The sequence below is a fragment of the Orycteropus afer genome, unplaced genomic scaffold (genome assembly GCF_000298275.1).
Source record: "Orycteropus afer afer isolate SDZICR_OR568_19922 unplaced genomic scaffold, OryAfe1.0 scaffold00049, whole genome shotgun sequence".
NCBI classification, from domain to species: domain Eukaryota; kingdom Metazoa; phylum Chordata; class Mammalia; order Tubulidentata; family Orycteropodidae; genus Orycteropus; species Orycteropus afer.
Window position 1 is genome coordinate 7,981,465 of NW_006921636.1, and position 17,727 is coordinate 7,999,191.

General features: G+C 50.9%; 1 protein-coding gene across 1 annotated transcript in view; it reads left to right on the forward strand.

Moving 5' to 3' along the window:
- The window catches only part of PREX1 (phosphatidylinositol-3,4,5-trisphosphate dependent Rac exchange factor 1), a 254,992-nt gene that overhangs the window by 180,933 nt on the left and 56,332 nt on the right, over positions 1 to 17,727 (forward strand). The window contains exons 9-14 of the mRNA XM_007938333.2: positions 2,234 to 2,383; positions 4,642 to 4,789; positions 12,424 to 12,524; positions 12,815 to 12,918; positions 13,308 to 13,357; positions 17,358 to 17,433. Coding sequence (XP_007936524.1) covers positions 2,234 to 2,383; positions 4,642 to 4,789; positions 12,424 to 12,524; positions 12,815 to 12,918; positions 13,308 to 13,357; positions 17,358 to 17,433 — 629 coding nt within the window. The remainder of the gene's footprint in view (positions 1 to 2,233; positions 2,384 to 4,641; positions 4,790 to 12,423; positions 12,525 to 12,814; positions 12,919 to 13,307; positions 13,358 to 17,357; positions 17,434 to 17,727) is intronic.

Sequence of the window (17,727 nt, forward strand, 5' to 3'; positions counted from 1 at the left end):
AGCACCCCTGCCAAGGAGTCACCTCATGTCTTCTTAGTTTCCCAGTGCTACTGTAGCACGAATACCACAAGTGGGCATTTTAAAGGATGTTGTTGTTGTTGTTATGTGCCGTCGAGTCGGCCTCGACTCATAGCGACCCCTCCTTGGGTTTCCGAGGCAGTATCACTACGGAAGTAGGATTGCCCAACCTTTATTTTCTCACATTTAGGTTGGAAGTTCACACTCAAGGCACCAGCTCTAGGGAAAGGCCCTCTCTTTTGGCTCCGGGGAAAGATCCTTGTCTCAGCTTCTGGGGCTCTGACGTTCCTCCTTCCTTGTTGATCTTCTGATGGCACCCCCCCCTTCAGTGCGTGCTCGTCCTGTGTCTGTGCTGTTCTGTCTGTCAGGTCTTTAGGTGTAGGACACACCCTGCACTGACATGGTCTCCTTAACATAACAGAGAAAAGCCTGTTTCCGAATTGGATCGCAGCCGCGGGCTTCGGTAGGGGTCAGGACTCCTACACATACATGGTTAGGGTCACAGTTCAATGCATAGCATCCGGTGAAGAAATAAAACACTGCCAGCACCCCAGGGGCCCCTCACCTACTCCTTCATGGTCACGGCTCCTTTCTTCCAGCAGAAGTAACCTCTGTCTGAATTTGATGATAATTGCTTTCTTAAAAGATTTTTACCTCCCCACCATGTGTCAAGGAACTCTGGTGGCGTAGTGTCTATGGCATTTGACTGCTAACTAGAAGGCTGGTGGTTCAAATCTGCCAGCCACTTCCAGGAAGCAAGATTGGGGAATCCACTTCCAAAGAGATACTGCCTCAGAAACCCAAGGAGGGGTCACTGAGTCGAAACTGACTCAATGGCAGTGAGGCTGTGTGTTACTGAGCGTTCTAATCACACTTTCCCGGTTAGAGCCTCTCATAAGTTGGAACAATACCGTGTGCATTGCTCTGCACCTTGCCTCACTCCCTCTGTATCATCTGCGTGAGATTCCCCCATGTTTTTCTGTAGCTGTTTGTAGTTCATGGATTTCCATGGCTATATACGCATACCGCATTTTACTGCACCTCGCAGATACTGCGTGGTTTTTACAAATAGAAGGTTTGTGGCAACCCTGCATGGAGCAAGTCTATCAATGCCATTTTCCCAACAGCCTGTGTTCACCTGGTGTCTCTGTGTCACATTTTGGTAATTCTCACAACATTTCACACTTTTTCATCATGCTGTTGCACACTTAATAGACTACAGTATAGTATAAACAAAGCTTTTATATGTATAGGGAAACCAAAAATTCATGTGACTCACTTTATTGAAAAATTTGCTGTATTGCAGTGCAGTATCTCTGAGACATGGCTGTATAGTATGCCAATGGCCATTCTGTTGGCGACAGACTGTTGGGTTATTTCTGCTGTTCACTATTGTGAACAGTGATGCTGGCTGTGTTCAAGGCATCTTTTGGTGTGTGTGTCCTTGAGTTTATCTAGGCAGGGTTCCTGGTTGGTTTTGAGCCACCAAGCCCTTTGGTAGTCTGATAAATCTGTGGACCTCCTCAGATTCAGGGAATGGCTGGCTGTCTTCCACTGTGCTAGCTAACGGCAACCTGTTTGGAAGAGGTTTGCTGTTTAGCATCCAAGACAGCAGTGGGCTTGTGCTGGGGTTTGAAGTAACTCAAGCGCCTGAGACAGCTGAGGAGGCTGGGAAGCATTCCTGGGCTCTGAGCAGGGGTCTCCCATGAGCCACTCCTCCACTTTTGTTGGGGCTGCAAGGTCTGTGGGGTAAAAATAACAACAGTCAGTTGCCATCAAGTCAGCTCCAACTTATAGCAGCCCTAACTCCTGGTGACTCTGTGTGTGTCAAAGAAGACTGTGTGCCGTAAGATTTTAAATGGCTGACTTTTTGGGAGTAGATTGGCAGGCCTTTCTTCTGGCACACCCCTGGGTGGACTGGCACCTCCGATCTTACGGTTAACAGATGAATATGTTGAAGTCCTCTGTAACTGAGGGGTTGGGAGAATGTCCTTCTCTCTCTTCCACTGGAGAATAGACAGGAGTGGAGTGAGCCCTGGAAGGGCTGGAAGTTCAGCTTCCAAATCCTGGTGTCTGTTGATGCCCCACCCTGCCGTCTGGAGTTGGGGAGCAGAAGGGCTGGTCCTTGCACTCTCCCGTAGGTGTATAGTGCAGAATGTTTAGAGTCGTCTGGCTCAGTTCGCACTCAGCCACCTTTGCCTCCTGCCTCCTCCAGCGGATTACCACAGCAATGGATACACCGTCACCAATGGCTGGAAGATCCACAACACAGCCAAGAACAAGTGGTTTGTCTGCATGGCCAAGACAGCCGAGGAGAAGCAGAAGTGGCTGGATGCCATCATCCGTGAGCGAGAGCAACGTGAGAGTGAGTGACTCGGCCCTCTCCGGGACCTCCCAAGAGTGCTGCCTTTGCGGGGCTTCCGTGGGCTGATGGCTTCTGCAGAGGGAGGGCTGTGCCTGGAGGAGGGGCTTACAGTCCTGTCTAGCAAGATCAGAGGCTGTGAGAATCAGGTCATTGAAGGAGGAGCTCTGAGACAGGTTCTTAACTTGATGGTATGTCCAAGGTCGTCTGCTCCAGCCCACTGGAGACAGTGAAACGAGGCCAGGGAGGAGAAGGGACTTGTCCAAGGTCGTGCTGATAGGGTTGGTTGGCCCTTTACCCTTGAGGATTACAATCTAAGATGCCTCCCCACGCACCTCTTTCGTCTTGGAGAGTCTCCACTGCTTCACCCACTGCATGGCCCTACTCCCTTTATTTATTTCATTTTTTAAATTCAGATTCACCAAGTCTGAGTCTGGAAGTAGAGTCCTTTGGGGCTGCCAGTAGCTTTGGTCAGGGAACCTCTCTGGGCATGACCCCCTGAGGAAGTTCATATAGGAGGTGGCAGGAGCTGGTGTGGCAGCTGAGTGGGGCTAGGGGTGGGCACAGAGCTGTGTTGAGGCATTTATTGTGCAGAGACCACCAGGCTAGGAAAGGGGAAGCCTTGGTGTGTTTGAGGTTTCCTAAACCTCAGGGACCTTGTCTGATAAACGGGGACAAAAGTTCTTATGATAAAGGGTGGCCATGCTGCAACAATGAGGTCGTAGATTTGACCACACTTGGAAATTGGACCCATGACTTTCAAAGCTCTCACCACCTTTCATTTTATAGAAGGGGAAACTGAGGCTCAGTTTCCTCCATATCTCACTGCCTGCTTGAAATCACTTGGCTGTGTCATAACATCTCAGACTTATTTTTTCTGAAGCGGAGCTGTCTGTCCTGTCTCCCCCACACCCTGGCTTTCTGTCCCAAACCTGCTCTTCCCCTTGATTTTACCATCTCAGTAAATAGACCCCAGTCTCTAGGAGCTCAGACCCCAAGTCTTTGTGTCTTCCTTGATTCTCCCACTCCCTGCAAGGCCTTGTAGTTCTGGCTTCCACAGGTAGGCTGAATCCACCCACCTGGCTCCCGTCCCCACTTCCACCCAAGTACACGTCCCCATTAACCTCTCAGCAGTTTGTTGACCAGCATGGCTAAATCCATTGATTTATTTCTTCTATTTTTTTGAGAGAAGCTGGGCATCTGGATCTTCAGGGTTCTCACTTTCTGATTTTAAATGTTTCTTCAAAATGTATTAAATGCCATCAGGCCAACTCAACTCTGAACTTCACCCATGGCTGGGCACCTTGTCACCTCTGAAACCGAGCAGGGCTGGGTGTGTAGTCAGAACTGGGGTTGGGGCTCAGGGTGTGGCAACCCAGCTGGCCTGGGTACAGCTGATCAGTATCTTTGTGGTCAGAATTGAGTCCTGTGGTCAGTGCTGTGAATGTGACCACAGGTGGGGTGTGGCCTGAGTGGGCCTCCATCGTTAGAATCAGGGTGTTGTCCAGACCCTGCCATCAGGGCTAGGTTTTCAGGGTGAAGCATGTAGTGGTCATGAGCTCAGATCTGGAGCCAAACTTCCTGGATCCAAATTCTGGTTCTACCACTCCTTGCTAGGAAATCTTAGACAGGGACTGTAATTTCTCTGGGCCTCAGCATCTTCATCTGTGAAATAGGGATAATACTGTCACATACCTGCCTTGTAAGCTGCTTTTGAGTTCCAAGAGCCATATATGAACATATCTCCTTTATCGTTTGCCAATGCTGTTATGTCAGAATTGGGATAGGGTCTGAGTGGAAGATGTGGGGCAGGGACTGGACTCAGGGCCTTGTATGGGTTGCCTGGAGAAATGGCCAGCTTTCCGTTCCTGCCTGCAATGAAAATCTCAACATGCTTTTGATCCTCTGAGTTTGGAAACCCACCTTCAGGTTGGGGAGGCAGCCTAGTGGTGTGGTTAAGAATCTAGCTCTGGAGCCCAACTCTGGGTTGAGGGCTCAGCCCCTGATTACTTCAGGACTTAACCTCTCTGGGCCTGAGCTTTGCTCTGTAAAATGGGGAGACTGGACACCCCCTCCCCGACAAGGTTCTTACAAAGCCTCAATGGCAGGTTCCTAGAACAGTGGCAGTGAGTGCACTGTAGATGGTTGCTGGCTGTGTGAACAGAGGGGCAGCTGGGAGCAGGCTTTCAGAAGCTGCAGGCTTGCTCCCTGGCCTCCCTGGCTCTGCTGGTGGCCCAGTGCTGACAGCGCCCCCTCCGTAGGCCTGAAGCTGGGCATGGAGCGGGATGCCTACGTCATGATTGCCGAGAAGGGGGAGAAACTTTACCACATGATGATGAACAAGAAGGTGAACCTGATCAAGGACCGTCGGAGAAAGCTGAGCACCGTCCCCAAGTGCTTCCTCGGCAAGTGAGTGCCCCCCACCCTGGGCTCAGGCTGGTTCCCCAGGGTCTCTACCAGAAGTGGGATTCCTCCCCTCTGCCTGGTGTGGGTAGAACCGCCAAAGGATCCCAGTCCTTGTGGAGCAGTCTCAGAGGTCAAGAAGGCTAGTGGTAGGGGTCCCGGTATCAACATCTTTCCAATGTTTTTGATTACATCCCACAGCAAAACACAGGTTTTACATTCTGAGCTGGCATATGCATACATACCCTAAGTGATCAAAGGAGAAGTTTGACAAACATATGTTCAATGCACTCTGAAAATTTCTATTCTGCTTTGTCCTATCCTGTCCTATCATATCCTTACCATTTCATTTCTTCATTCATTTAAAAAACAATGCTGGGCAAGACCCACATTGATCTCACAGCCATTGCTGGGCTGCCTGCACAAGTTGAACGATGCCGTAGCAGTCTGCATAGTCATCAGGGAGAAGCCACTACAGATAAGCCAGGCAGAGAGGTATTTAATCGGGGAGTTAGTTACAAAGGTGTTGGAGGGGCAGGAAGAGCAGAGGTGGGTCCTCACTGTGACTGTGTAGCCCCCCCCCGGAGACATTTCAAAGCACCCTCGTTTGAGACCCTCTAAGTTCAGGCTGAGCTGGCTCCTTGGCTCCTGTGGTCAGCTGACACCCTAGTATGTCCCTACCCTGCCACTACTGTTCCTGGGAGAGTTTTCCAGTGCAGGAAGACCCTGTTGGCAGCCTGCTATGGTGCTAAGAATAGAACTAAGTAGAGACAGCCCAGAAGTGTGTCTGAAAGAATTTGATATATTTAAAAAAACACCCAGTCCTTATCAAGGAAAGAATCTGAGCTCTGTAGCACTTCCTTAGACTTACTGTGTGGTGAGTGGTGCTTTCATTTAGAGTTATGGGGGAGGGGGACGGCCTCCCCATATCCTCTCCAGTATTTAGAGCCTTCAGTTGTTGTAGGAAACACAGCCTCAAACGTTGTTCCCCACCCCATTTTATAACTGAGGGCCAGTAAGGCAGAGCAGAGGCATGGCACTCTGGGTCTGAAACCATATTCTGGTGTTGAGTGTGCTTCACTGGGGGAGGGGCTAGGAGTGGTCAGGAGCCCTGAGTTCTAGTCCTGGCCCAGCCATGGACCAAAAGGGAGGCTCAGGGTGTCGCGTCATCTCTCTGGGTGTCACACTACTCATCTATAACCTACGGGGTTCCTATTCAAGAAGTTGATGGTGTCAGCTCACTCCCAACACACGAGCGTTGCATCGGACAAACATCCTATAGACAACTGCCCAAGAGAGACCTGGAGGTCTGTCTGGCCCAGGGCCGTCTAGGTGTTCTCTCCTCCTGACAGTTCCCATCTTCTCTTCTACACCTGCTTCTTTTCTCTGTTCTCTCCCTAGTGCCTTTTTCTCACTGCCTTATTCCTTCCCTTTCCCTCCCTCCCTTTTCTAAATTCTTCTGTGGGCCTAGAATATGACTAGGTGCAGGGAGGCAGAAGAAATAAATAAAACCCACCCACGTTAAAACCCTCAGACTGTTTTGTTTGTGTGACGGCCTCCTGGAGAGGATGGGTGAACGCCAAGGGCCCCTGACCTCCCAGAGATAAGTGTCTGCCTGCCTGGCAGGGTCTTTATTTAGAATTTGTTATTTATGCCTCACCTACTTCCGGAAAGCAGTCATTGGGTGGTGCAAATGGTTCAGCAATTTAGCCAAAAGATTGGCAGTTCGAACCCCCCAGGGGCACCTCAGGAGACAGGTCTGGCCATCTGCTTGAGCTCACAGCCTTGAAAACCCTATGGAGCAGTTCTGCTCTGCGTCCATGGGCTCATCATGAGCCGGAATTGACTGGACGGCAACTAACAGTCGCAACATGACTTCCCAAAAGCCTTGGGAGGTGAGTGAAAGCAAGCTGACATCACCTGCGTAGCCCAGGTGAGAGATGAGAGTGGTTCAGCCCAGGGTGATGACAGTGGAGATGGAGAGAAGTGGTCCAATGCCGCATGGTATTGAAGGTGGCAGTGGTGCATCAGCTGACGGGATGAAAGGAGAAGGCACTGTGGGTAGTGAGTTTCCAGCAGGACGGAGTTGCCGGCTCCTGAGAAAAGGAGAAGGTGATGGGAGGCACGGGTTTCAGGGGCTGGGGGTGGAGCTCAGGGTGCTCAGTTTGGAATGTGCCGAGTTAGAGATGACACTGGTGTTGAGTGGTTGTTTGCGTAAAAATCTTGGTTTGGGGTGAAAAGTCTTGGGTGGAGATGTAAGTGTAGAAGACATTGTCATTCAGGTAACTTTAAAGCTATGAAACCGACTATAATCTGCAAGGAGCAGGGAGAGAGAGGAGAGGCAGGGACTAGGCCCTGGGGCTAATGTACTTTGGAGGAGGACCACCAAAGGGTCCTGAGCAGGAATGGCTAGAGAGGTGGGAGGCCCATGGGGCCAGGGTGGTGGCTGGAAGTGAATGGAGAAAGATAGGGGGCAGTAGGGGGCAGGTTTTGGGGGAGATGGAACGTAAATTTGGATATGTATAGGTTGAAAAGCCTTGTAAACATCCAGTATCAGTATTGACAAGCCGTTGGAGACCAAGTGTGGAGTTAGGGGAGGGCCGCAGCAGTCTGAGGCTCCTGATCGAGGGGACAACAGGCAGAAAGTTTCAGGGTGCTTGGACCCTAGGAGGGTGGCTGGCCACCTTTGGATTTAGGTCACCCTGTTGCCCTCAAAGGAGCTTTAGTAGCATAGGGCCTAAGGTACTTGACTGCTAACCAGAAGGCTGGTGGTTCAAACTCACCAGCCACTCCTTGGAAGGAAGGTTGGGCAATCCTACTTCAGTATTTGCCTCGGAAACCCAAGGAGGGGTCGCTATGAGTTGGGGCCGACTCAATAGCACATAACAACAACAACAACGTTGCCCTCAAAGGTCAGCGACCTCAGCTCTCAAGCTCCCGGGGAGGGTCTAGAGAGTGGGCCCTGAAGTCCTGCAAACTGGGGAGGCCGGGAAGGGGCAGTCCCACTGGCCTTTGTTGGCTAATCCCTAATCCCAGGCGGAAAGGGGGTTTTTCTTTCTGGAGCGACTTGCTTCCGAGCCCCCAGGGTGGGACAGCCTCCTGCCTCCTGCCAAGCCTCTGGGCAAGCTGCGCCCACCGCCCACCGGATGGGACAACCGGGCCTGTGATTAGAGCTTCAGAGGAGTGTGTTGTCTCTCAGGAAGGATTAGGGGAGATTACTTTACTGCCCACTTGAAGCAGGGCCAGGGTTGCAGCTCGTGTAACCACCTGGGTCTTAAGGAACAGACTCCCTGCCAGAGGCCGTTCCAGTAAAACTCTCTCCATGCAGGGGTTTGCTCTGCACCCAGCTCTGGGCACACATCCCTCCTTCTTCCTGCCAGGACCCACTGCAGTCTTCTCCTGGCTGTGCCCCTGGTCCCATCGGCAGAAGGGTGGCAGCCGAAAAATATTTACTGAATCCTTTCTCCGCTGGCATAGTGCCTAAGACATTTGACTGCTAACCAGAAGGCTGGCAGTTCAGACCCACTAGCCACTCCTCGGAAAGAAGGTTGGGCAATCTACTTCCGTAGTGATACTGCCTCAGTAACCCAAGGAGGGGTCACTGTGAGTTGGATCCGACTTGATGGCAGTGAGTGGTTTTTTTTTTTTTTTTGTTTTCTTTACTCCAGGCGCTGGCATTGGGCCATGTCTTTTAATCCTCATGCAACAGTGTGAGCCAGGTTACTGCTCAGTGTTTCCATCTTAAGGGTGTAGACATTGAGGCACAGAGAGAGGAAGGGATCTGCACAAGGTCACACGGCCAGAAAGTGGGGAGCTGGATTTGAACTCAGGACAGAGTGATTTCAAAGTCCCTGCTCTTGCTCACTGCACCCTGCTGAGTGTGTTTATTTCAATGTCCATCTATTCAGCACATTGCATTTTTCCTTGATAGTTACTTTTTCCATATCCATCTCTGCTACCAGATGTAGCAGAGTCAGGTGAATGCAGCAAGTATCTGATTGATCTTTATAACCTTCAAGGCTTTGAATCAGACTTCGACACAAATCCTAATTCCCTTACTCTTTAGGTATCTGACTCTGGAAAGGTTTCTTAACCTCTGTGCAGGTCAGAAAATGACCTAATAAAGAGAGAGAATAAAATGTGATTGTTGGAGGATACAGAGATAGTGCTGTAACGTGGTTGGTAGGAGTGATGGAAATATATTGGGTTTAAGGAGCGACCTGTTTCTGCCCTATTCAGAGACAAAATCAATTGGTGCCATGTACAAAAAGGAATAAAATCTGTGCTTTATTTTTTTGAGGGGGCATCATGGGAAGAGTAATGCCTTTGCTCTTTGGATCCTTGGATTAGTTAGGGAGACAAGTAGATTCATTCATCCATTTCAGTCATTCAACATTGTGGAGTCCCTACTATGTGTTGGCAGTGAACGGAGGGAACGCCTGCCATCATGGGATAGCATAGGCCCTAGCTCACCCCACACTGTGCCGCGAGTTAGGCCTTTCTGGAACACTGGGCCTTGCTGCTCTCTGCTCCCCAGCCTCCCAGCGACCGGCAGATCCTGACTTCCCAACCTTACTCCTCACCCAGGGCCTTTGTGCGTGCTGTTCCCCCTGCTTGGGCACCCTTCCTGCTGAGCCAGATGTGTTTTTCTTGGCCCACATGGTGTGTTGGGAAAATGTGGCATTAGACATCAGCACGTAACAGCTGGGTGATCGCACGGGAGAGTCCGGATTTCCAATCCCTCTTGAAAAGCATGCCATTCCCTTGGATCTCCTTCTCTTCAGCCTTCCCAGGTGGTCGGTTCCGCACAGCCTCCGCCGGCCTGATGCGCTCATTTACGAGAGTCCGAGGTCCATATGTTAAGAGGTGCGCTTCATCTGGCTTTGCACACTGGGTCTTGGCAGTAAGATTTCACATGATTAAAAAGTTTGGCTGCTAAATCCAGAAGGCCCGAGAGAACTGCTTGCCAGGTGGATCCTGTTGAGGCCCAGAGGGGGACAACAAGCTGCCCCAATTTGCCCAGAAAGCTGTGAACCCCACTTGATCTTCAAAAAGGTGGCAAGACCCCACTCAGGGCAGGAACCTTTATCCCAGTTGCTGTCCTCTGGGCTGTCTTCTTCTGCCCCAGCAGCTGCATGAGGCCACTTCCTGTCCCCCCCTGCCTGGCCACAGGGCTGCTGGTCAGTGGCAGAAGTGGCCCCCGGTCAGACAGCTGGTGGGCAGCTGGATGCCAGGTCTCCAGTTTCCGAGAGTGGGCGCCCAGCCTCTGCTCACCTCCCTCAGCAGCTGGCTAAGTTCGCCCCTCTGGTGTTTGGGACTCTGAATTGAACTGAGGGTGGACAGGACCCCGAACAGTCTCTTGCCCACCCAGGGTTCCTGTTCTGTTCTTCCGCACCCCCTCGTTCCCCACCCGGGCTCTCTCTGAATGCCTCAGCACATACCACTACCTACACTCAAGGCAGGTCTCTGCTCAGCCAAAGACTGGGAGCTAAAAATAGCCCTGCCCCCCTCTGGCCATGTAATCGGAGGCGGGACAGCTGCTTTCGATAAGCTGGAGAGCTCTGGGCTCTGGCCAGTTGCCGCCTGCTTACTGAACACAGATTGCCTTGGCGGAAACAGCCCTGTTCTGGGCTCTCCCTTTTCCTGCTGGCTTTGAGTGGGTTGAGTTCCATGCTAAACCAAGAAGCAGCCCCTAACAGATCTGAGGGCCTGCTTGAGCCTCTGCCTCCTGGGGGCAGTCACACTGGAGTCGGAAAAGCCACTTGGTTTCATCTGTCCTGTGAGCACTTCTGCCTCCCCGAGACCTCCCTGCTGACTCTGGGGGAAAAAAAAAAAAAAAACGAAAACCAAACTCACTGCCGTCTAGTCGATTCCGACTCATAGTGAACTCCTTTTGGGTTTCTGCAGCGAATTATCTTTACAGAAGTAGATTGCCCAGTCTTCCTTTCACGGAGTGGCTGATGGGTTTGAACCACCAACTTTCTGGTTAGCAGTCAAATGCCTTAGGCACTATGCCACCAGAGCTCCAGAACACTTCTTCTCATTTGGTGATTCATGCCTTCATTTGTTATTTGATGATTGAGCTCCACTGGGAATTAGACCCTATTCAATCCCTGTTGTTGTTGTTATGTGCTGTTGAGTGGACCCGACTCATAGCGACCCCTCCTTGGGTTTCCAAGGCAGTATCACTACGGAAGTAGATTGCCCCATCTTCCTTCCGAGGAGTGGCTGGTGGGTTTGAACCTCCAGCCTTCTGGTTAGCAGTCAAGTGCCTTAGCCACTATGCTACCAGAGCTCCATTCCCTGGGAGGTGCAAATGGTTAATGCATTCACTGCTAACTGAGAGGTTGTTGGTGGAGACCACCCAGTGACACTCGGAAGAAAGGCCTGAGGATCTGGTTCTGAAAATCAGCCGCTGCAAACGGTTCTGCTTTGTCCCACATGGGGTCCCCATGAGTCGGAGTTGACAGGAGGGCAACTGGGTTTTATGGTTTTAGGAACTGGGCCTGCTGCTGAGAGTAATACAAATAATGCCTGTTCACGGAGCAGTTACCTTCTGGCTGGGGTAGGGCCTAATAAGCACATAAATAAATCCATAAATGAGTTAACTAACTCCAGGCAGTGCTGAGTGCTGAAAAGGCAGTGAGACACACAGATGGGATGGACTGCAGGAGTAGGGGCTGCGCTTGAGAGGTGGTCAGGGAGGGCTTCTCTAAGGAGGTGGCATTGGAGCTGAGACCTGAAGGATGAAAAGGAGTGCCCCACGAAGAGGTGGGGAAGGGCATTTCCAGGCAGAAGGAGCAGCAAGTGCAAAGGCCCTGCAGCAGGCATTTTTGAAGAAGGGAAAGATGGTGGGTGTGGCTAAAGCACAGTAAGGGGAGGGCAAAGGAGATGAAATCAGTGAAGGTTAGGGGACCAGGTCATGCAGGGCCTCATTATCACGTGGGCTGTGCTAAGGAGTTTTTGGACTTCTTTCCTGGGAGCCATGGGGAAGCTGGTTGGAGGGTTTTAAGTTGGAGAATGACATGATCTGATCACCATTAGCTCTCCTGACTCCCCACAACCAACCTTCATGCTAATACGTTCATTTCTGTTGCTGTTCGTTTATTCTTCCCTCTACCCACTCATGCATACAGCCATCCTTCGTCCACTCTCCCATCCATCCACCCAGTTATCCATCTACTTATCATCCTCCTCTCCACCCACCCATCCACCCGTTTCCCATCTACCCAGTCATTTATCTGTCTATAGGTCATCCATCCATCTATCCACCTACCCATCCATCAACTCACTCATTTACCCAGTATCCATCCATCTACCTGCCCACCTGCCAACCAGCTCCCCCCAGCCTCCCCCACCCCACTCCTCCTTCCCTTCCATCGATCTGCTGAGCCTGAGGGGTCCAGGTGCACACCACCTTCCTGCCCCGGTCATAAGGAAAAGCCTGAGGCCTCAGTGTTGGGGTCCGTGGTCCCCAGGGCATGGCTGATGGCTGTGGTGGCCCAAGCCCTGCTTTCCTGCAGGAAATTCCAGCTGTCTTTTCCAGAGGTGGGTAGATGGGGGCCAGGCCAGCTTTGTGTTGGTTGCCCTGGCTTCATGATTGGGGGTGTCCTCTCAACCGTCTCTTGCATTCCTGGCAGTGAGTTTGTTGCCTGGCTCCTGGAAATTGGTGAGATCAGCAAGACAGAAGAAGGGGTCAACTTGGGCCAAGCCTTGCTGGAGAATGGGATTATCCACCATGGTGAGTGGGGTCCGGGACATTCTGGGCATCTGGTACATACAGACGTCCTAGCCCCAAGCTGCAGGTCTCAGCAGGGCCCGGTATAGAGTGGGGTGGGGGGACCTTGTGTCTTTAACTACATAACAGAGAAACAGTAGCACCCCCTCTCTCTGGAGTGTAGGTGGGGAGTTCCGTGACATTGTGCTCGGCACAGAGTCTTGCTGGGTAAATGATGATGATGGGGTGGCGGGCTGTGGGTGGGAAGGGCCTGGGGGCATGCCTAGCCTCACTGGCCCCCTGGGTCCCTCCAGTCTCTGACAAGCACCAGTTTAAGAACGAGCAGGTGATGTACCGCTTCCGCTATGATGACGGCACCTACAAGGCCCGGAGTGAGCTGGAAGACATCATGTCCAAGGTAGGGGCCCCGACTCCACGACCCTGACCAGCCAGCCTTGTTGGGACCACCCAGGGCCGGGCCTGAGCTCCTTCCCGACTGGGGTCCTCACCATCCTGCTCCACGTTAGGAGCATCTATCCCCCAACCACCCGCTGCCGTTGAGTCGATTCTGACTCATACTGACCCTGTAGGACAGAGTACAACTGCCTCATAGGGATTCCAAGGCTGTAAATCTTTATGAAAGCAGATTGCTACATCTGTTTCTTGTGCAGCAGCCAGATAGTTTAACCACTGCACCACCAGACCTCCTTCCATCTGTGCCGGCAGCCTAGATTTGTACCCCTTGGCTGGGGGAGGACCCTGGAGGACTGGCCTGATCCCAGACTCCCCCCTTCATTTCTCTTTCAGGGTGTGAGGCTCTACTGCCGTCTTCACAGCCTATACACCCCTGTGATCAAGTAAGTGGCTCTCTCCAAGCTGCAGTTTCATCTCCATCTCTTCCCAGCTGTGTGGCCTTGGGCTGGTAACTTGAACTTTTGAGCCTCATTCTATTTATCCATCAGATGGGCCAATAATCACATCTCCCCTCTAGGATTGTCATTAGGATTACGCGAGTGGTTCACGTTGTCAGTTCTAGAATCACACAGGCTGAGTTTGAAGTTGAGCTTGCTAGTTACCAGCTGTGTGACCTTAGGCAGAGTGACTTAACCTCTCTATGCTTCAGCTTTTCATCTTTAGAATGGGAATAAATAATAGTATCCACCTCTGGGCCTTGAACTTGCTGTTCCCTCTCCTTGGAGTATTCTCCCTCTATGTAGCTGCATGTTTGCTCTCTTTCTTCCTTCAGAGAGTCGGCGCTCCGTATCCACGTATTCACAGATTCAAACAACTGTGGATCAAAAATATTCAGGGGAAAAAAAGGAGCAATTCAATGGTCAAGCAATCCCTTGAAAGCTAAAAGAGAATGGAATGTAGCATTTACATATCATTTACTTTGTATCAGGCATTGTAAGTAATCTAGAGATGGTTTAAAGCATACAGGAGGATATGCAAATACCAGGCCACTTTCTGTAAGAGACTTGAGCCTCTGCGGATTTGGGTATGCGCAGGGCATCCCTCCTGTACTAGCCTCCCACAGATCGTGAGGGACACCTGCACCCCCAAATCAGAGAGGTCTCTCCTGAGCGCCTTTATGAAGTGTCACCACCCTGGTACTCTCTAGCCTTCCTTAATTCTGCTTTAGTTTTCTTCTTGAAATCTGTCACTGCCGGACACTCTGTATGTTTATTTGTTTACCTGGGCACTCTCTTCCCTATGGGAATGTAGACTTCCCAGGGATGTGGGTTTGTTGTTGGCTGCGTTCCCCACGCCACGAGCAGCACCTATAACAGCACTCAATAGTAGGATGTTCCTTTCCCACAGAAACACTGTATCTGGGCTGTCCGGTGCAGTAGCCGTTAGTCACATGTGGCTTTTGAACACTTTCCCTGAGGAAGGTGATTTCTTTTTGTTAAATAACTTCTTACTGTGATTTGGGTAAAAGTGTGCAGAGCACATTGGTTTTCCATCAGCAGTGCGTACATTTTCATTTGTGACAGTGATTGCATTCCCACAATGCAACAGCACTCTCCACACTTCTTCGCTGTGTGTCCTGCTCCATTCATCCTTCTCTTCTGTCACTCCTCCCTTTGAGCTTTATCCCTGGGCAAGTGCTGCCCTTTTGATTGTTCCAAGGAGTGCATACCTCCCTGGTGTTCTTGTTCACCCTTGGAGGCCTGCCCATCATTGGGCTGAGAGTTGAGCCATGGGAGTGAGTGGAAGATGATTTTTTAGTTTATTTTGTTGGTGAGAATCTACACAGCAGAACTTAGACCAGTTTACCAGTTTCTGCACGTTCAGTTCAGGGGTATGATGACCTTCTTGGGGTTGTGCAGCCATTCCCCCCTTTGCTGAGTTGTTCCTCCTCCAGTAACGTAAACTCATCACCCCCTAACTTGCCTCTTCAGTCTTCTGAGTTGTTGTTGTCAGTTGGATTCCACAGATCTCAATGTCAAAAGAGCACAGTGCTCAAGACAGGCATGCTTTACTCATGAAGCTAAGCTTAGTATCAAGAAGACTTCAGGGGATAGTTTTAGTTTAAGGTTTAAAGATTATGTCAAGGCAATAGTTTCAGGGTCTCTTCCAGCCTCAGTGGCTCCAGAAAATGTGGATTTCATGAATCAGAATTTTAAATTCTGTTCTACACTTCCCCCCTTTTGATCAGGATTCTTCTAGCATTCAGTAATGGTAGCTGGGGAATGTCTAGTTCTTCTGGTCTTATGGCAAAGAAAGGTGTTGTTCATGGAGATGATTAGCCACACAGAAGACTCTGATTTGTAATTTAATTTAGTAATAATTGATTGGAGTTTAAAATGACTGATATTGGGCTGCACAGGCATAAGGCAGAGTAAACAATAAAAAAGCAACAACAAAAAACCCAGCCCCAGTTGCTGTTAAATTGATTCCAACTCCTGGCACCCATGGGTGTCGGAGCAGAGCTGTGCTCCACAGGATTTCAGTGGCTGAGTTTTCAGAAGTAGATCACAAGGCCTTTCTTCAGCAGTGCCCCTGGATGGACTTGAACCTTCAGCCTTCTGATTGGCAGCCATGTGTATTAATCACACGCACCACCCAGGGACTCCTAAGGCAGAGTAACCTGTCATCAGGTTGATTCCAACTCATGCAACTTGGTAGGACAGAGTTGAGCTGCCCCACAGGATTTCCAAGGCTTTAGTCTTTACGGAGATAGATCCCCATATCTTTCTCCTGTGGAGTGGCTGGTGGGTTTGAACTGCTGACCTTTCAGTTAGCAGCAAGTGCTTATCCACGGCACTATCAGGGCCCATTTAGGGAAGAAGTGCAGTCAGTAAATAATTGTTGAGTGAATGTTGGATCCTTTTGCCTCCATTTCTGTAGCTGTTGGGTTGTGAGGATTAAATTCGTGGAATGTGCTTTCAATGTCTCCTGACACTTAAAAAACCAAAACTCACTGCCACTGAGTCCATTCTGACTCATAACGACCCTCACTGGGTTTCCAGGGCAGTAAATCTTTATGGAAGTAGATTGCCCCATCTTCCTTCCACGGAGCAGCTGGGGGGTTTGAACCGCCAACCTTCTGGTTAGCAGTCAAATGCCTTAGGCACTGCGCCATCAGAGCTCCTTTGGCACTTAAAGAGTAAGCTATAGATGTCAGCAAGTGGTCCTTCTCTTTACCACCACTCTTGTAGCTGTGGATGAGAGGACAGGGAGGATGACTAGGTTCTTATCCCAGCTGCAAATTCCTCTGCCTTATGTCTTGATAGCTCTTATCACCTCTCGGGAGGAGAGGGGTGGGGCCTTTGCCTGGCATTTGCTGACCCAGTTGGAGGTCAGGCCCTGGGAACAGCTTTCATCCAGACCTGCCTCCGCCCTCCTCAACTCCTCCAGGATGCTCTTGTACAAACCCAAGAAGGCGGGTGGACCCTGGCTGGGAAGGCCCCTCCACCAACCCCCAGAGAAGGAAGCAGCAGGGGAGGGCAGCAGGTCTCCAGTTACTACCCTGCAGGCTACCGGCCCGACTCCTGAATGACTGGAGAATCCCCCCACTGGACCTTCTTTATCAGCCTTGACACGACTGGCCACAGAAACTCATTTCTGTCGGCTCCAGAGCTGAGAATTTGTTGCCATTTGGGTGCAAGGTCAGCTTAACCCACTGTGCAAGGCTCTGCGGGGATTTAGCTGCCCTGTCGGGTCAGAGTGTTTACTCAGCAGAGAGCCCTGACCCTCACAGGCCCCGCTCTTGGCTCTGTTCTGACCCACCCCCACCAGCAGCCCCCCAAGAGGACTTTCCATGCCAGTCCAGTGTACTACCTTTCAACACACAAACATCAACAGCAAACAGAGGGAAGAAGGAAGGAGTGGGTTTTTTTCTCACGAACCTGCTAGAGTCCACCAGTTTCTCAGCTTCAGCACTATTGATGTTTTGAGTCTGGATGATTCTTTGTAGTGGAGATGTTTAGTGGCATCCCTGGCCTGTGTCCACCAGATGCCAGTAGCGTTGATGCCCCCAAGTTGGAACAACCGATATGTCTCCAGACAGTGCTCCATGTCTCCTGGGAGCCAAAATAGTCCCGGCTGAGAAACCCTGGGCTAGAGAGAGGAGAGGGTCTCTGGACTGGAGCTTTAGAGACGTGCTCTGCTCCATCACCCTATAGGTGGGAATGGAGTCCTGGATTGGTAAGGGACCTGCCTTAGGTCACCCTGCAGTGACATGCAGAATCTCATAGACTCAGGCCACTGTCTTCCTGCGCAGCGCTTTCTTCTGGGCTCTGCCATGTCCACAGAGCCTGGGAGGCCTCGAATTGTGAGTGTGTCTGGCAGGAACATGGGCACCGTTCCCACCACATCCTCCCTCTCACAGTGTACTGCCTCTCCCTGCAGGGACCGAGATTACCACCTGAAGACCTACAAGTCCGTGCTTCCTGGGAGCAAGCTGGTCGACTGGCTGCTGGCACAGGTGAGAACTTTACTCTGAACTGGGGTGACCAGCCGTCTCACTTTGCCCCTGACTGAGGCCTTTCTTGAATGCAGGGCTTCTAGTTTTAGAACTGGACAGTCCTGGGCAAACCAGGACAAGGTGGTCACTCCCTTGGTGCCAGGCTGGAGCCTCCATGTAGCGCTTGCCACATTATTCCTTTTATTTATGTATCTTTTTAAAATTGTAGTAAATACATAGGTAACAAAGCATTTGCCCTTCCAGTAATCTTTGCAGACACTCTTCGATGACATTAAATATCTTCATTCTATTGTT